Genomic DNA, 16,837 nt, shown 5'->3' on the forward strand with positions numbered 1-16,837 from the left:
AATGTTCAAATATATATATATACATGTATATATGTACATCAAAAATACACTTAAATACACTTAAATTACAAATCGGTGAAATAACACAATATTTAAAACAGTGAGCTAGTCTGTAAAACCTAATAGAGACCTTTCTTTTTATCCATCCAAAGATACAATTTGTTCCAAATTCTATAGTAATCTGATTGATCTTTATTCTTTAGTTCCAAAGTTAGTTTGTCCATTTCTGCGCAATCCCAAATTTTCCTAATAACCTCATTTTCTCCTGGGATCTCATTCTTTTTCCATTTTTGCGCAAATGACATTCTAGCTGCTGTGATAATATGGATCATCAAATATAGCACATCTTTAGGATATTTCTCTTTCGTAATTCCCAATAAGAAAAATTCTGGACTAAACTCAATATCTTGTTTTAGAATTTCTTTCAGCCAAATCCAAATCATTTTCCAAAATTTTTGTGTTTTACTGCAAGACCACCACGTATGGAAATATGTGCCTATCTCTTCAGAGCACTTCCAACATTTGGGAGATGCTGTTGTATACATTTTTGCTAAACGGGCTGGGGGAAGATGCCATCGATAAAACATTTTAAATAAATTTTCTTTATAAGATGAGGCCAGTGTTATTCTTTTATTTCTGTCCCAGAGTGTTTGCCAAGTACCTAAATCAATGTTATGTCCTAGATTGTTAGCCCAAATCAACATGGGATCCTTCACTTGCTCTTCAAACAACTTGTATCCCAAAAGCAATTTGTATAATTTCTTTATCTGTTTGGTGTCTGGGCCCAATAATATTTTATCCAATGCTGTTTCAGAGGTATATATCCCCCATTCTTTTTTATCCTTCCTAAATCTTGATTGGATTTGTAAGTAGGCCCACCAATCGAGTTTTATACCTTGTGATTCTAGTTCATTTCTAAGTTTCAATTCCCCCTCCTCATTCATAATATCCTTATACGAAATTATGTTACCCACATCAAATAGATTTGGGTAAACAATCGCTTCAAGGGAATTGACTAAATTCTTATGTATACGTAGCAATAATAAACAAATCTGTTCTAAAAATGAACCACATAGACCAAGAAACGCAAGAAGACATCAGACAAAGAATCATCCCCAACAGACCCAACAAAACACTCAGCCAAAAGGAGAAGTAAGCACGAAAGACACTGAAACAAGATGAAAGCATTGTCATCCTATTGGCAGACAAAGGCAGACTGATGGTAGTAATGGACAAAACTGACTACATCAGCAAAGCCGAAAACCATCTAAATTACATCAACACCTACCAATAATCCACAATGATCTGGCAAAACAGCTAGACAACAAAATAAAAGACACCATTAGGAAAATGAAAAAAGAAACCAGCTAACACCACTAGAGAAGAATCACATGCACCCATAAGACTTCTCCACACCCATGTTCTACAGACTCCCCCAAATACACAAGAATGAGATCCCATTATGCCCAATTGTATCTTAACCCAGAATAGCAATGTACAAATTAGCAAAAACTCTGCAGAGAAAACTCAGATACCTGGTCAGTGATTCAATCCACTCAATAAACTCCACAGAACAATTTCTCCAATGCAACAAGCACACCGAGATCAACAAGGAAGAAGTCATGGTCTCTTTCGATGTCACCACACTCTTCACCTCGATTGACGTTGACCTGACTAAACAAACCATATACCACCTACTCACTAAACACCATACCCACAGAGATGACGCCACCATATAACACTCCATGTCCACAGAAACTATCATGAAACTTCTGGATCTATGCCTCAACACATACTTCAAGTTCAACGGGAAAATCTATAAGCAAGCACAAGCTACCCCAAAGGAATCGCCCATATTAGGCCTAATAGCAGAAACAGTCATGCAACGACTCAAATCCATAGTTCTACCCACTATCCAACCAAAATTCTGGACACGCTATGTCGATGGCCCACCTTTGTCATCAACAAACACTCCCAAATTGAAGAAACACACCACCATCTAATTCATACACAAAGAGGAAACAGACAAAAGACTCCCATTCCTCAACATTGACATAAGGAGACTAGCCAATGGAGAACTGGAAATCCGCCTCTACCGCAACCCACTCACATGGACCAGATCCTTAGATTTGCAAGCAACCACCCCACCACAAACAAAAGAAGAAGCTGTATCCAGACCCTCTTCAGAAGGGCCAGAACACACTGCAGCAGCACAGCACTAAGAAAAGCAGAAGAGAACCGGCTGCTTGACATCTTTCTCTGCCATGGCTATTCGGAAAACTTTGTATTCTGACATTTAGCACCCAAACCACGATGTACCACCCAGCCAACCACCATGCAAATCTAAACCTACCATACACAAAAGGGGTGTCAGAAATAACAGCCAGAATTCTCCAAACTCTAGGAATAGCAATAGCCCACAGAAACATTCCGCCAGGAATTATCCAGAACCAAAGACAAGTTACAGAAGGATGAAAGAAACAATTGCAGCCAATTCTACCTGGGACAAACATCATGTCAGTTAAAAACTAGGATCCATGAACACTGCCTGGCAGTCAAACTCCACAACCCCAAATCCCTAATCTCTACCCATACTGACACCAAACAGGACCCGTTTGATTGGAACAATACAAGAATAAACAACCATGCTACCACCCGCCATGTTCATGAGTTCATCAAAGCCTGGCACTCCACAAGCAATTCCATCAACAGACACATTGACCTAGAACCAGCTTACAAGCCCCTCAGAACTCAAATCAACTGCACAGCCAACCAAAGACAGCACCAACCCTCAACCAACCCATCCAAGCCCCCCACTACCAGCACTTCACCTCCCAATGATTCTCACCTGATAAAACTTCTCCATCATAAAACCCATCACAAGATTCTAACTGGTGTCCCACCCCTGACCCTCACTTGACAGACCCATACCTGACCTACAGTATCATAAGACCCATCACAAGACCCTGACCTGATATGTCCCTCACCTAATGTGACCTCACCATCAGAAGACCTACTGACTACACAAAGCCCTTATAAACAGAAGAACACTAACTATGACATCCCCTAAATTCAACTGAAGATGTTACCTAGCCTGGTAACAAAATGGAAACAAACCTACAAGCTTGGAGAATGAACCTCCACCTTCAGCAATAATAAACTCTTCTGTCCTTTGAACACAACAAATGCTGTTGGTTATTTGCACCTGACAACAACAATTAGGTGAAAACACAGATGTATCTGGGAAGAATCTGAATATGTAGTGACTCTACCCAAAAACAATGCTTTCAGGCCCATTATAGGTACATGATCAAATTTCCAGGGAAGCAGTTGCATGATGTTTGCATGTACTGTGAACACAAATTCAGCATGCAGTTTTTCATGCCAACATGTAAGAAACATTTAAGAAATTGTCTCACATTGATGGCTGGGTGGAGTCACTGAAGCAGTAGGTGTGAGTTTAAATGGACTCCAGAAGATGGTAGAGGACAGGAAGGCCTGGAGGAATGTTGTCCATGGGGTCATGGTGGGTTGGAGATGACTTTGCAACTAACAACAACAACAACAACAAAAGTAATTTTAGAGTGGAGGTTCCTTATTACAAACCATGAAAACGAAAGTGTAGAATATTCTGTTTATATTATTGTTATAGCTTTGGACAGGAGGTGTAACTTTATTTGCAATATGTTTTGGGAGAGATTGACAATAGAACCTAGGAACTTATGACCTTTATGGAAAATTTTAAATTGTTTTTCACACTTCCAATGCCAACTTCTTCATTTGGTGGAAATATGTTTAGAGAATTCAGATTGAAATGTAAGGTGTTACAAACCATCTGTTTTCATTTCATTATATTCCTTTCTTCAGAACGGAAACAGATGAAATTGGGCGTTTGCTTTAAACTATGGAATTTGTATTTTGTCATGTTTCCATTTCTTAGGGAAAGTATCAGAGAATTTGCTATTTTTACTTGAATCGTGTCAGAAGGGTGTATTGATGAGAAGACAAAGGTCCAGTAGTGTTAAAATAAGACATGACATATTGATTAATTCATTTTTATTCAAAATAAAACACAAAAAGCTTTTGTTTTGCTCCTGTTTATAGGAGAAAATTAGTGGCTACTGGCAAAATTGCATTTCCCAATAAACATTCATTATCAGAAGCATTCTCTTTTTTCATAATCCTCTGATAGAAGAATCCTCTAAAATCCTAAGGTTGGTGCTTCCATTGCACAGACAAGACACTCGTTAAAACAGCTAAGACAGCTAAATGCAAAGCATCAGACTTGATAGCTGTTCTCTGGTCTTTTGCCAGGCTTTATATTAGAGCTTTGAATGTATTTAACAGTAAGTCCAAGTGGCTAGAGCAGGGGTAGGCAACCTTGACTCTTTTATGACTCGTGGACTTCAGCTGTGCTGGCTCAGGAATTCTGGGAGTTGAAGTCCATGAGTCATAAAAGAGCCAAGGTTCCCTACCCCTGAGCTACAGGGAACACTTTTGTGAGTGGTTGGAGACACACCAGGGATAAATAAAGACAAGGATAAAGAGAATGGTAGAAAGCTGGCAGTTGTGAGCATTAAAAAAAATAGCTTGGCTTCAGTATGGCTTTATTGGTATTTTTCAAAACTGAATGAGTTGTATTTATGGCCAATTTCCTGCTGGTTTTCTTTCTTCAAAGTAAGTCTCTTTGAGTTCAATGAGACATACTTCTTAGTAGGTTTTTTTGTTTTTTTAAGACTCCAGAGCAGAGGTGTCCAACCTTGACAACTTTAAGACTTGCACACTTTAACTCCCAGAATTCCCCAGCCAGCCAATTCTGGGAGTTAAAGTCCACAAATTTTAAATTTGCCAAAGCTGGATACCCCTGCTCTAGATTGTGAAGACACTTCCCACCAAATACAGTAGTGCAGTAGTAATTGTTTCAGAGAAGGAATCATTGCAGACATCAATATGCGCAATTTTATTAAAGGAAATATCAACATTTCAGGAATATTTATAGAAATGTAACATCACCCACACAGACCATCAAGATCAGAGTGGAGAAGGATTCACTTGTAGTATTCTATTGAAATAGCATGTTGTCAGCTTAAATTTTTATGTATAAATGCCTTGGATAGACGACAGGTGTCCTAAATGTGTTCAAGAAATTACTATTATTATTATTTTGTCAATAAAAGCAATGTAAGGGTTTTTCTTCATAAATTCCTACAACATAAATGACAACATCCATTTTTTTAATAGATGGTTACCGTAATTATATAGGTAACTGATCTATTGTCAGCTTGTATGATTAATTTCTTTGTTTTAGCAAAAGCAGAATTAATTCCTTCTAAAATAAGAATGGATATTTGTGGTGATTTGGTAATGAGGAAACACCTTTACTGACGACAGATTTAATAAAATCCTCATCATGTCATTGGAAATGAAATTGAACAAAAAAAATGATGTATTTCTTGGTAACGTGTAAATGCTTTGGGTAGGGTTTTCTGTAATGAGAAACTTGCTGATACGTGGGCTTGTCTAGCTCTGTTAATGCTGTGCACAAACAGCACAGCATTTCCTTTCTCGATCATCCATTTTTTCCCCTTCTCTAGGAAATGCTTAATGAGTTTTCTCTACTTTTATTTGAAGTCTAACCTGCTACTGAGAATGTGGTGCACTGGATTTTAAATAATAATCTGTGTTTATTGGTGACAGTTACAGTGTATTATCCTATATTTACATGAATTATTTGACAATGTGTCAGTGAGTCAATGAAAGCTTCTTGCTCCAGGTGATGGAAATGCATGTTCTTCTTTTAAACATTTAAACAAGTGAGATGTAGTGATTAAGGTGCTAGATCAGGGGTCTTGGCCTGGCTGAGGAATTCTGGGAGTTGAAGTCCACATGTCATGAAAGGGCCAAGTTTGAAGACCTGTGCACTAGATCAAGAGTGGGAAACCTGAGTTCTTGTCATGACCTAGGCACAGAATCAAGCTGGGTAACCTTTGGCCAGTCACTCTCCCTCAGCCCTAGAAAAAAAACAAGGACACACCATTTCCAATCATGTTGCCTAGTACTCTAGAAAGAGTACAGAGAAGAGCAACAAAGATGATTAGGGGATTGGAGGCAAAAACATATAGGGAACGGTTGCTGGAATTGGGTATGTGTAGTCTAATGAAGAGAAGGATGAGAGGTAACTTGATAGCAGTGTTCCAATATCTCAGGGGTTGCCACAAAGAAGAGGGAGTCAAGCTATTCTCCAAAGCACCTGAAGGCAATTCAAGAAGCAACGGATGGAAACTAACTAAAGAGAGAAACAACCTTAGAACTAAAGAGAAATTTCCTGACAGTTAAAACAATCAGTGGAACAACCTGCCTCCAGAAGATGTAAATGCTCCAACACTGGAAGTTTTTAAGAAGAGACTGGTATAATGGCATAGGGTTTCCTGCCTGAGCAGGGGGTTGGACTAGATGACCTCCAAGGTACCTTCCAACTTTATTATTATTATTATAGATAGATTTGTTTAGGTAAGAGTCAGGTCTGATTTGAAGGAGGAAGAAAGAAAAACAAGAGTTCACCTACATCAGTGGGTTTTTTTTTATTTCAAGCAAGATACGTAAAATACATTTAAATCCAATTGAGGTTAAAGATTTTTATAGAAGGATATCTTCCATATTACAGGAAGCAAACATTCTATTACATTGTGTACTGCATCGTTCACCTATAGAATATACATGATAATAGTCTAGATATGAATATAAAAAGAATAAAAGATTGCCTTAAAAACAGGCAGTATTTCTTAATACAGTAATTAGGGCATCAATCATGAATAGAATTAGCAATTAGGATTCTCTGAGATCTGGGCAAAAATCAATTTCAGGCATTCCATATGTGTAACTGTGTTTAGAACAACCATAGAATAATTGGGGGGGAAATCTATTAACAAGGCTACTAGTTCTCATGGAGAAAATCTATTTGCATGGGAGGTCTTCTCCAAATTTATGTTAATAGCATAGTTGGCAATAGTAAGGGAGCATGCGTAGCCTTTATGTTTTTGCTGGCTTCATCACACCCCCTGTACATATAACTACAAAATCAACTAGAATAAAATTGGATTTACTGTAGCTAGCTAGAATTAATTTATACTGGCTTGTATTATTACACTGCTTTCTATTTATTTCAGAATTTAAATGCAAAGGAGTCAGGAGGTTCAGTTAACCAAGTCTTGAAGCCAACATTCTGATTCTAAACATTTATCCTCAGTTTGTATACCACTATCATTCTACAAGGGATGTGGTGGCTCAGTGGGTTAGGACGCTGAACTTGTCGATCAGAAGGTCGGCAGTTTGGCGGGTCGAATCCCGAGTGCCGCGTAACAGAGTGAGCGCCTGTTACTCGTCCCAGCTTCTGCCAACCTAGCAGTTCGAAAGCACGTAAAAATACAAGTAGAAAAATAGGGACCACTACGGTGGGAAGGTAACAGCGTTCCGTGCGCCTTTGGCGTCTAGTCATGCCAGCCACATGACCACAGAGACGTCCTCGGACAAGCACTGACTCTTCAGCTTTGAAACGGAGATGAGCACCGGCCCCTAGAGCTGAAAACGACTAGCACGCATGTGCGGGGGAACCTTTACCTTTACCTCAGTAAAGGTAAAGGTTCCCCTGCACATGCGTGCTAGTCGTTTCCAACTCTAGGGGCCGGTGCTCATATCCGTTTCAAAGCTGAAGAGCCAGAGCTTGTCCGAGGATGTCTCTGTGGTCATGTGGCTGGCATGACTAGATGCTAAAGGCGCACGGAACGCTGTTACCTTCCCACCGTAGTGGTCCCTATTTTTCTACTTGCATTTTTACGTGCTTTCGAACTGCTAGGTTAGCAGAAGCTGGGGTGAGTAACAGGCGCTCACTCTGTTACGTGGCACTTAGGATTCGACCCGCCAAACTGCTGACCTTCTGATCGACAAGCTCAGCGTCCTAACCCACTCAGCCACCACGTCCCTCTATAGCAGTAGTAGCCCCCAAATTCCAGAAATAAAAAATAGACTTATGCTTGCTTAAAAAAACAGCTTTTGCTGCCAGATCTTATTTCTACAGTTTATGAAGCTTTTATTTTTCATGCTGACCCTTGCAGGTCAAATGCACTAGAATCAAAGTCAAAATTGTTAGACATTTTTGTCAGTTTATCAATGTCTTTGTTCCTGTAACAAATAATAATGTTTTTAAGGAAGTAGAAGCAATTTCTCAGTGAAGTATTCTTCGTATTGTTTCTTCTACAGAATCCAGTCAGGCTCCTATCTCAGCACTGGTTGGTTCACCTTAATTCTAGCGATGGATGCCTGCTACAGAATACAAATCTACGGAATGATAAATGACACGTACTGCAAGTAAGATCACAGCACATTATTTTGATCCGCCCACAGATCTAATGCCCTGTCAAAGTTTCATGATTCATTTTAATATCATAAACCCAACAAATGCATTAGGCAGCTGCCGCCTAGCAAAACTATATTGACATGGCATTTTATTGACAGTATATTCAGTCCCTGTATGATATGCAGTATTGATTAAATAAAAGTATTTATAAAAATGTAATGACCAATGTTACAAAGGCTTTTTAACATCAAAGAACTTTCTACCAAGTTGGACTGAACTAGGGAAATAGGAAAGTATAATTGTGTTCCACAGTTTTTGTGCAGTTAAGAATGTTCAGGTTAGGAAGCACAAATTTGTTCTTGAGCAGATTTTGAGCAAACTTTGCAAATTCCCCATCTTCCACGGTGCCATCACTTGAATAAAGAGGCTGGTGCACACTTATTTCCTACCAGATTAGAAACCTATGATGCAAACCATGTAGACATTAGGAAGTTCTGTTATAGCAGTAAAGAGCTCAAGTTCAGAGTTGGCTACAAAAATCGGTGCTTTGTGGAGATAAAGTGAGATCCAATTTAAGGAAAGTCCAAAAGAGAAAAATATTGTGCATGCTGTTTATCCTTCTCTGCAAAGTCTCCTTATGTTCCAGGAATTAGGAACTTAATTTGGCCCCTACTCTCCCTTTCCTGCCAATTACAAGCCTCAAAAAAGAGCAACCCAGTTTCCTGTCATTTTGAAGAATGAAGCTTATAAAAGCGGTTTTGTGATCTCCCCAAAGGCTGAACATTTTTAAAATAATAAATACACACACATAGACACACAAACACCCCTTCCTAATATGCAGGAACAAAAACTATAAACTCACTTATAAGCCTGTTGTAGCCTATGAACAAGATGTTATATATTGTTTTCATAATTCCTGATTGAAGCCAACATTGCTTTCCTTTACTAATTACTTTTTGAGCCTAAAAGTATTATGATCATTGGCTTAGTTATATGTATTTTTGAGACTATATTCCAGGGGTGTCAAACTCACAACGTCACGTGACGTGACGTGACATATCACAACTTTTTTTTCCAAATGGGGTGGGCGTGGTTTTGGCATGTTGCATCCGACCTGCAGGCCAGCAGTTTGACACCCCTGCTATATTCTATTACATTTAGATTTTATCTATAAACATAAAATTTAAATGTAATAGATTTACAGGTAGTCCTCGACATACAACAGTTCATTTAGTGACTGTTCAAAGTTACAACAGCACTGAAAAAAGTGACTTATGACCATTTTTCACACTTATGACCATTGCAGGTTCCCCACAATCACGTGATCATATTTGGATGCTTGGCAACTGATTCATACTTATGACGATTGCAGTGCCTGGGGTCATGTGATCACCTTTTGTGACCTTCTGAAAAGCAAAGTTGATGAGGAAGCCAGATTTACTTAACAACCGGGTTACTAATGTAATACCTGCAGTGTTTCAATTAATGACTGTGGCAAGAAAGGTTGTAAAATGGAGCAAAATTCATTTAACAAATGTCTCACTTAGCAACAGAAATTTTGGGCTCCATTGTGGTCATAAGTTGAGGACTACCTATATATACACAGAGAGAGAGAGAAGAGAGAGAGAGAGACCGGAATATTCCAAATATATTAAAACATCTGTTTATTGCCACGTTTCATAGACAGACAGACAGACTAATATAGATATAGATATAAAATCATTTTGTGGAAGCTGCTTTTAGAAGCCATATTTCAAGTATTTGTAAGGAGCATATTCATTTCTTTTAATGGATACATTTTGTTTCTAGTTTACCTGTATGTCCCAAATATATAAAAACTCTTTATCTGTTATGGCCTTGTTTCAGAAAGGTATACTGCATCATCACATCAGGTATTAGAGGGAATAATTAAATTTGCTGAGCTTGATCAAATTAAGATGTTGTGGATATATATATATTTTTCTATAAATCTAGTGCTGACACTTCATCCACTGTTCCAATGTTATAAGTAGTCATTGACCTATGACCCGCCTTGGAAAGGGTGCTTTTATGGCCCATAAAGCACTTCCAGCTGCTCTGAAACGTCATACTGCCCCTTCCTTTGTGGACACAAAAACACATTTCAGTTGCTTGGCAATCTGTTAGCATTTACTACTGGCTGCCAAGTATCCCACGGTCGTCTGATTGCCATTCACAATCTTCTCTGCTGACTTCCCCAGAAAGATCAACAGGGAAGCTGGGATAGTCGGTCATAAGCAGATAGGACAGAAGGGAACTGCCCACCCAGCCCTTGACTTTCTCCAAGGGATACCAGGACAAATGAAGCTGCTGTGCCCTGCACTGCTTCAGCCTGCTGCCCGCCCAGCCATACACAAGAGCCCTCAGCCAATTCCAGGGCCCAACAGCACACCATGTACCTTTCCATTCATCTGCAACTTTTGACAGATGCACTGAGCCCATGTCAGACACAACCCTGCTACAGGGGCCATCTTGTGCATTCTGCCAATGGGCACTATTCTCACAATTCTTTAGGCTCCGTTTTAAGGAGGCTTTAAGGATCATGGTAATAGCATCCATTTGCAGAATAGTGCAAGAGGTGGGGAGCAGGCCAACAGTGTGGGTGAGCCAGGATTGCAGTCATTGAGCAAAACAGTCACATGACATCTTGCTTAATGACTGCTTCACTTAACAACCAAGATTACAGGCCTAATTGTGGCCATAAGTCAAGGACTGCCCTATAATAATTGTAGAATATTATAACTGTGGTATAATATTTGAAAAGGATTAAGGTTAATACTGTTCTCAAGTACAGAAACAAAATGTAGTTATTTCCCACAAAGATTTTCTGGATCTTCTACCATCTTTGATAGCATTTGTGTGTGTGTGTGCAAATATGTTAATCAGCACATTTTTAGCTTCTGTCCCAAAGGTGCTTTTTCACGACTTTCACAACTGGACTTTCTTTTTTCTCTATGAAGATGTTTCGCTTCCCATCCAAGAAACTTCTTCAGCTCTGACTGGATGGTGGGGAATAGAAGGACTTATATTCCTTGCAGACAGATGGTCTTTTAGAGAGTCGTTGATGCCACCTGGAGGCATCAGGGTCATCTGAGTGGGGAAAATGGGTGTGGAGCCTTCTAGGAACTGTTGAAAGACCTGTATTGTAAACTGGAGAAAGATGATTTTGTATCCCTCCCCCTCTGTTGCAAGAGGGCTGTTCAATTTTGACATAGATGGCCTCTTTGACCCCTCTAAAAGAATGCAAATGACCACCTGTCTGCGAGGAGTATAAATCCTTCCATTCCCCACCATCTAGCCAGAACTGGAGAAGCTTCTTGGATGAAAAGCGAAACATCTTCAAAGAGAAAAAAGAAAGTCCAGTTGCCTCGTGAAAAAGCACATTGGAACAACCATGACCTGGATGACTGAGAATCTCCATAGACATTTCTAGCTTCTGATTTAGGCACTTCTACACTGTCACTGCTTCTATCCTCCAGTCCCATGAAAGCAGTTTGAAGATAATAGATGATAGCCTTCTCTACTGCCAACTTCTCAATGCTGAGGGGGGGGAGGGCCATCAGTTCTTCAGTTGTTGGAGGTCTCAAAGAACCAAGCCTTCCCTCCCTTCTACTCCTTACAAAAAGAGCTGGGAAGTTCATTGGGGCAGAGTTGGTAAAAGTGTCGAAACCGACCACCCATAATGGCTCATAGCCCTTCAAAGAAAAGACTAACTTTATTGTGGTTTCAAATAGACCGCAGCTGAGTCAGAATATATATCAATTGGACTCGTGTTTTTTTTTGTAAAGCATAGCCTTCATGCTAATACCAAAAAGACCCAAAGCTGCTTTCACACTGGCCTTGAGTCAGTCTGTAAGAAAAGTATTGCTGGCATTGGCTTTTTCTGTAGTGCAGTTGCAGAGTCAGAATCTTGTCTCTTCGCTTTGTCACACTACAAGGTGTAATTCAGCTAGAATCTGTGCATTAGCAGCCATACTGCATGATAAAATACAGTAGAAACCACCATAACTCACCACCATCCTTACCATAGGCCATAGAACTTTACCTGTTACAGTCGCAAGTGTGAAAAACAATCGTACGTTATTGTTTTTTCAGTGCCAATGTTGCTTCAAGCAGTCACTAAATAAATGCTTGTAAATCAAGGTCTACCTATGTGTCTTTTTTAATAGATAAAGCAGCCTTACCAAACCTGGGGCTTCCAATTTGTTGTGACCTGTTATTTCCAGAATTTTAAGTCACCCTGGCCATTCTTTTCTGGACTTTTGAAGGTGGTTATCCCAAATATCTGGGTGTTACAGGCAAGAAAAAGCTGTTTGTATACTTATAGTTCAGGGCTCTTCAAACTTGGCCTTTTTATGACTTGTGGCCTTCAACTCCCAGAATTCCTCAGCCTGCGTGCCTGGCTGAGGAATTCTGGGAGTTGAAGTCCACAAGTCATAAAAGGGCCAAGTTTGAAGAGCCCTGTTATATATAGATGTGTGCATATAGCATATTTATTGATCAAATGCGTGTCCAAGTGACTGGGCGGTTTACAAAAACAAACCACAAAGCCTTATAAAAGAGACATAATTAGAGTGAAGAACAGAATAAAATTAGAGTTTAAAAAGAGAGTTATAAGGCAGAGCGAACACCCTCACGTTACCAACCACCACCACCCTAGGTTGGGTGCCATTCTTGAATTTCCAAGCCAATTGACAGAAGCAATGCCAGAAGGCCAAAAGACGATGGATCAATCTCACCTCTGAGGACAAAATATTCGATAGGATGGGGGCAGCAGCAGAGAAGGGTCTCTCCATTGTTATGGCATGGGGGGGGGAAAATGTATTTCATGGATTTCTGTGTTTTGGCTTTGTTCTAGGTCAGAAGGCTTTAGGAAAGTCCCGTATCACTACTATGAACCTGGGAGGAGTGAATGCGATGAGTACTTCCTTCATGAAAATGCACCCTATGGAGGCCACAGGTTCATCACAGAAAAGAAAGTATTTGCTGAATGGGCTAAGAAACATACAATAACATTTACACACCCTAATTGGACTTTGTCTTGATGCTGGTTGTCACAGACTTCCACAACATAGGACCTGGATTTAAATGACAATCCTCTTTAGGTAATAGTGCAGAAAGTGATGGTTCTGCTGTGTGCTGTCTGTGTGTGCTCAGCTGTGGAAGATTCTTACTCGGTCTCATTTTAACTGGATTTTGTTTTTAGAAGTTCGACATGGCAACAGCTTATTTGCTAGAGCAGGGGTCTTCAAACTTGGCCCTTTTATGACTTGTGGACTTCAACTCCCAGAATTCTGGGAGTTGAAGACCACAAGTCATAAAAGGGCTGAGTTTGAAGACCCCTGTGCTAGAAGATGAAGTTCTGCTAGGAGGGGAAAACACTGCTCTGGGTGTTGTGGATAATGTCTCTAGTACTTGAATTTAAATGATAAATGTTACCATTAAAGCAACCCACCGTTTGGGGCAGTAACAGCCAGACAAATCAGTCTTGTAACTATACAGTTTGCATGGCTGAAGATTTATTGCAAATGAGCCACTTAGAGATGTGCTAAGAAGATCCTGATTGCTCTTGATTTCTAGAAGTGGACTGACTAAGTCTGAAGCTCAGAGACAATCCGTATGGCAGAATGCCTCCATCACCTCCAGGTGTTCTGACATGGTCTCAATTTTCTCAGCATCTATTTATTTAAGTTATATCGCCTTTTTGGAGCACAACTAAGAGTGGTGTCTAAGTCCAGGTAATATAGTTTTGGGCAATGACATTTCTTGTGATCTTGAGCGGTTCTCAGTTCTCAAACACCTACCTCACAAGGGTATTGTGAAGAGAAATCAATGCAACTACAGTGATTTTTTTAATCAGTCAATATGCTTATTTATATTTTTATATAAGTTCATGGATTCTTGACACACATTCCTCCTTATCTCCTGTTTAAGAATACTAAACCCATGTGTATGAAATGATATCTTTGAAACTCTAGAGCGACATTCCAACTCCAACAGCTCAGTTTGGATTAATTTCTTCAAAAGATTCTTTTTCGCATTTTTCCCCCCTTTGATGGTAAGAGAGCCTGGAATGCTTAATAGCTGCCCATGTGTAATTGAAGTGCTGCACATCTTGTTTTATCCATGCCATAGAGACCATGCAAAGCATTCGATCATTTAAATTCCATTTTACTTAGAAAGATTTATTACAGAGATATGAGATTTAAAAAGAAGGAAAGAAAGAAGTGACAGACGTTGTACCAAAATTTTACTCTATTTTTAAGTTGAGGAACTATTTCAATTTATATCAGAAGTGTGTGTGTGTGTGTGTGTGTAAAACTGTCTAAATAACTTCAAGTTCTATATCATTTCAAAAAGTTCCTTAAAAATCTGAAAAATAGTTGGATATCCCTCCTCCAATACTGTAATCATACTGCTAAAACTTGAAAAAAAGGTTTATTGATCATTTTTTTGTATAAAATGCTCAAAGAGGCTAAGTATTGAATTTATCCCACATTTTGTATTGCTTTACTGAATCATGAAAAGACAGTAGCAAAGTCATATTTTTTTACATATTAAAATGTTTGTATAAGGACTGATTTTTGTATTGTATATTTGTATATGAAGGTCTATAAGTCCTATATAGTCCCATTGCCACTGTTACAAAGTGCCATGCTGCTACATATTATGTGGTTGTGTATTTTGACCCAAGGATAGCTATCTTCTGCTTCGGTATCCAAAGGTAAATTGTTCATTCTCATCCTGGGAAATTTTGGTAACATCTAATAAGTTACCACAAATCTCTGTTTTATTTAGAAACTTGTCACTACCTCAAGGAAAACACAAAGTTGTGTCAGATGGTTCAGCAGTCGAGGTTATAACAGAATGTGTGTATGGAAAATATCATTTACCATCAGTATATTCCAGGGCTCTGCATTTTTACTATTCTTCTGTTGATTCCAGTTTTTTCCCCGTGACTATTATTACTTCTGGTTTGTTTGAATTGTCTTCATATGCTACTGTACGTATCTTTTTGAAAGCCTAATATTTCTTTTCTTTATAGAACTTCATATGCATTATACTTGGTAGGAATAGCATGATATGAATGCTACTGAGTTATTAAAGTGGGATTTAGGAATTTATGACTACATGTACAATACCCACATATATCCATCTTATACTAACTCTATAATACAGTTTCCTTCCAGAAAATCCTCCTAGATACAACAGTGTCAAGAACACTTGATTCCTAGAGATCCTTGGTATTTCTTGGAATTACATGATCAAATTAAATCATTGAGGAGTCTGTAGGGCAGGGGTCCCCAATCTGTGGGCTGCGGCCCACTACCGGGCCATGGCCTGCTGGCCACTGGGCCATGAGTGGCTGGCCAGTGCACTCGCATGTGTGCATGCACTACCCCCCACTCGTGTGAGTGTTGCCCTGAGCTTCATGCGGGCACTAGAGGCCCTGTTTGTATCATGTGGGCACTAGTGTCATCCCGAGCATCACGTGGACACTAACATCTTGTTTGTGGTGTACGGTTGCTCGCAGCCCTGTTTGCGGTGCTCGTATACTCACGGTCCCATTTTTAAATCCATGCATAAATGTGCCTGCCCCTCCCTTTCCCTCAGAAAGGTTGGGGAGTTCTGCTGTAGGGTATATATGCACAGAGAAGAACTGACCAAAGTGGGAGCTGAAAGTTTTAGTACTAAATCAATAGTATGGCCATTGACATATCTAAAAGAATGAAAGAGAGAAGAAACTTGGTTGTCATTTAACTGTTCCCTTGATTGTGTTGTACAGATTTCTTTGATTTTAATAGTTTCCGGGTTTGCCATTTGGGATAAATCAGAAGTTGGCGATTTGAATTTGCTGGCCTTGAGCTAATTCCAAACTTTTCTCTGAGCAATCAATTCTTTGGCTTTGTAAAAAGAATAGTTTGTCATCCCTTAGAGGCAAAGAGAAGAAAAAACAGGAGAAGGTAAGAACAACAAAAGCAAAGAAAAGGAAAGTAGCATCCATACCATATTTGGCCCTGGTTCCATAATCCATCATCCTTCGTTTTTACCATTGCTAGCTCACATTATCTATGATGGAATAAGACTTTCAATAGAAATGTACCCACAACATATGAATTGATTTTCCACATAAACACTACACTAAGGATTGAGTGATGTGCCCTGCAGTGTTTTGGATTCAATTAGAGCTAGTCCTCAATTTATAACCATTTGTTTAGTGACCATTTGGAGTTACAACAGCACTGAAGAAAGTGACGTAGGACTGGTTTTCAGCTTACAATCATTGAAGCATTCTCACGATCACATGATCAAAATTTGGACGCTTGGCAACTGGCATGTATTTATGACAGTTGCACTGTCCTGGGGTCATGTGATCACTGTTGGTTACTTTCCCAGCTGGCTTCTGACAAGCAAAGTCAATGGGAGAAGCCAGAGTCACTTAACGACCATATGATTCTCTTAGCA

At 39.4% G+C, this 16,837-nt stretch overlaps 1 protein-coding gene across 1 annotated transcript in view; it reads left to right on the forward strand.

Annotated features, from left to right (window-relative positions):
• Nucleotides 1-14,349, forward strand: part of ST6GALNAC3 (ST6 N-acetylgalactosaminide alpha-2,6-sialyltransferase 3) — a 172,782-nt gene extending 158,433 nt beyond the window's left edge. The window contains exons 4-5 of the mRNA XM_083359921.1: nucleotides 8,257-8,364; nucleotides 13,230-14,349. Coding sequence (XP_083216047.1) covers nucleotides 8,257-8,364; nucleotides 13,230-13,416 — 295 coding nt within the window. The 3' untranslated portion in view covers nucleotides 13,417-14,349. The remainder of the gene's footprint in view (nucleotides 1-8,256; nucleotides 8,365-13,229) is intronic.
• Nucleotides 14,350-16,837: the final 2,488 nt, after the last annotated feature.

This window comes from Vipera ursinii (assembly GCF_947247035.1).
Source record: "Vipera ursinii genome assembly, chromosome: 3".
NCBI lineage: Eukaryota > Metazoa > Chordata > Lepidosauria > Squamata > Viperidae > Vipera > Vipera ursinii.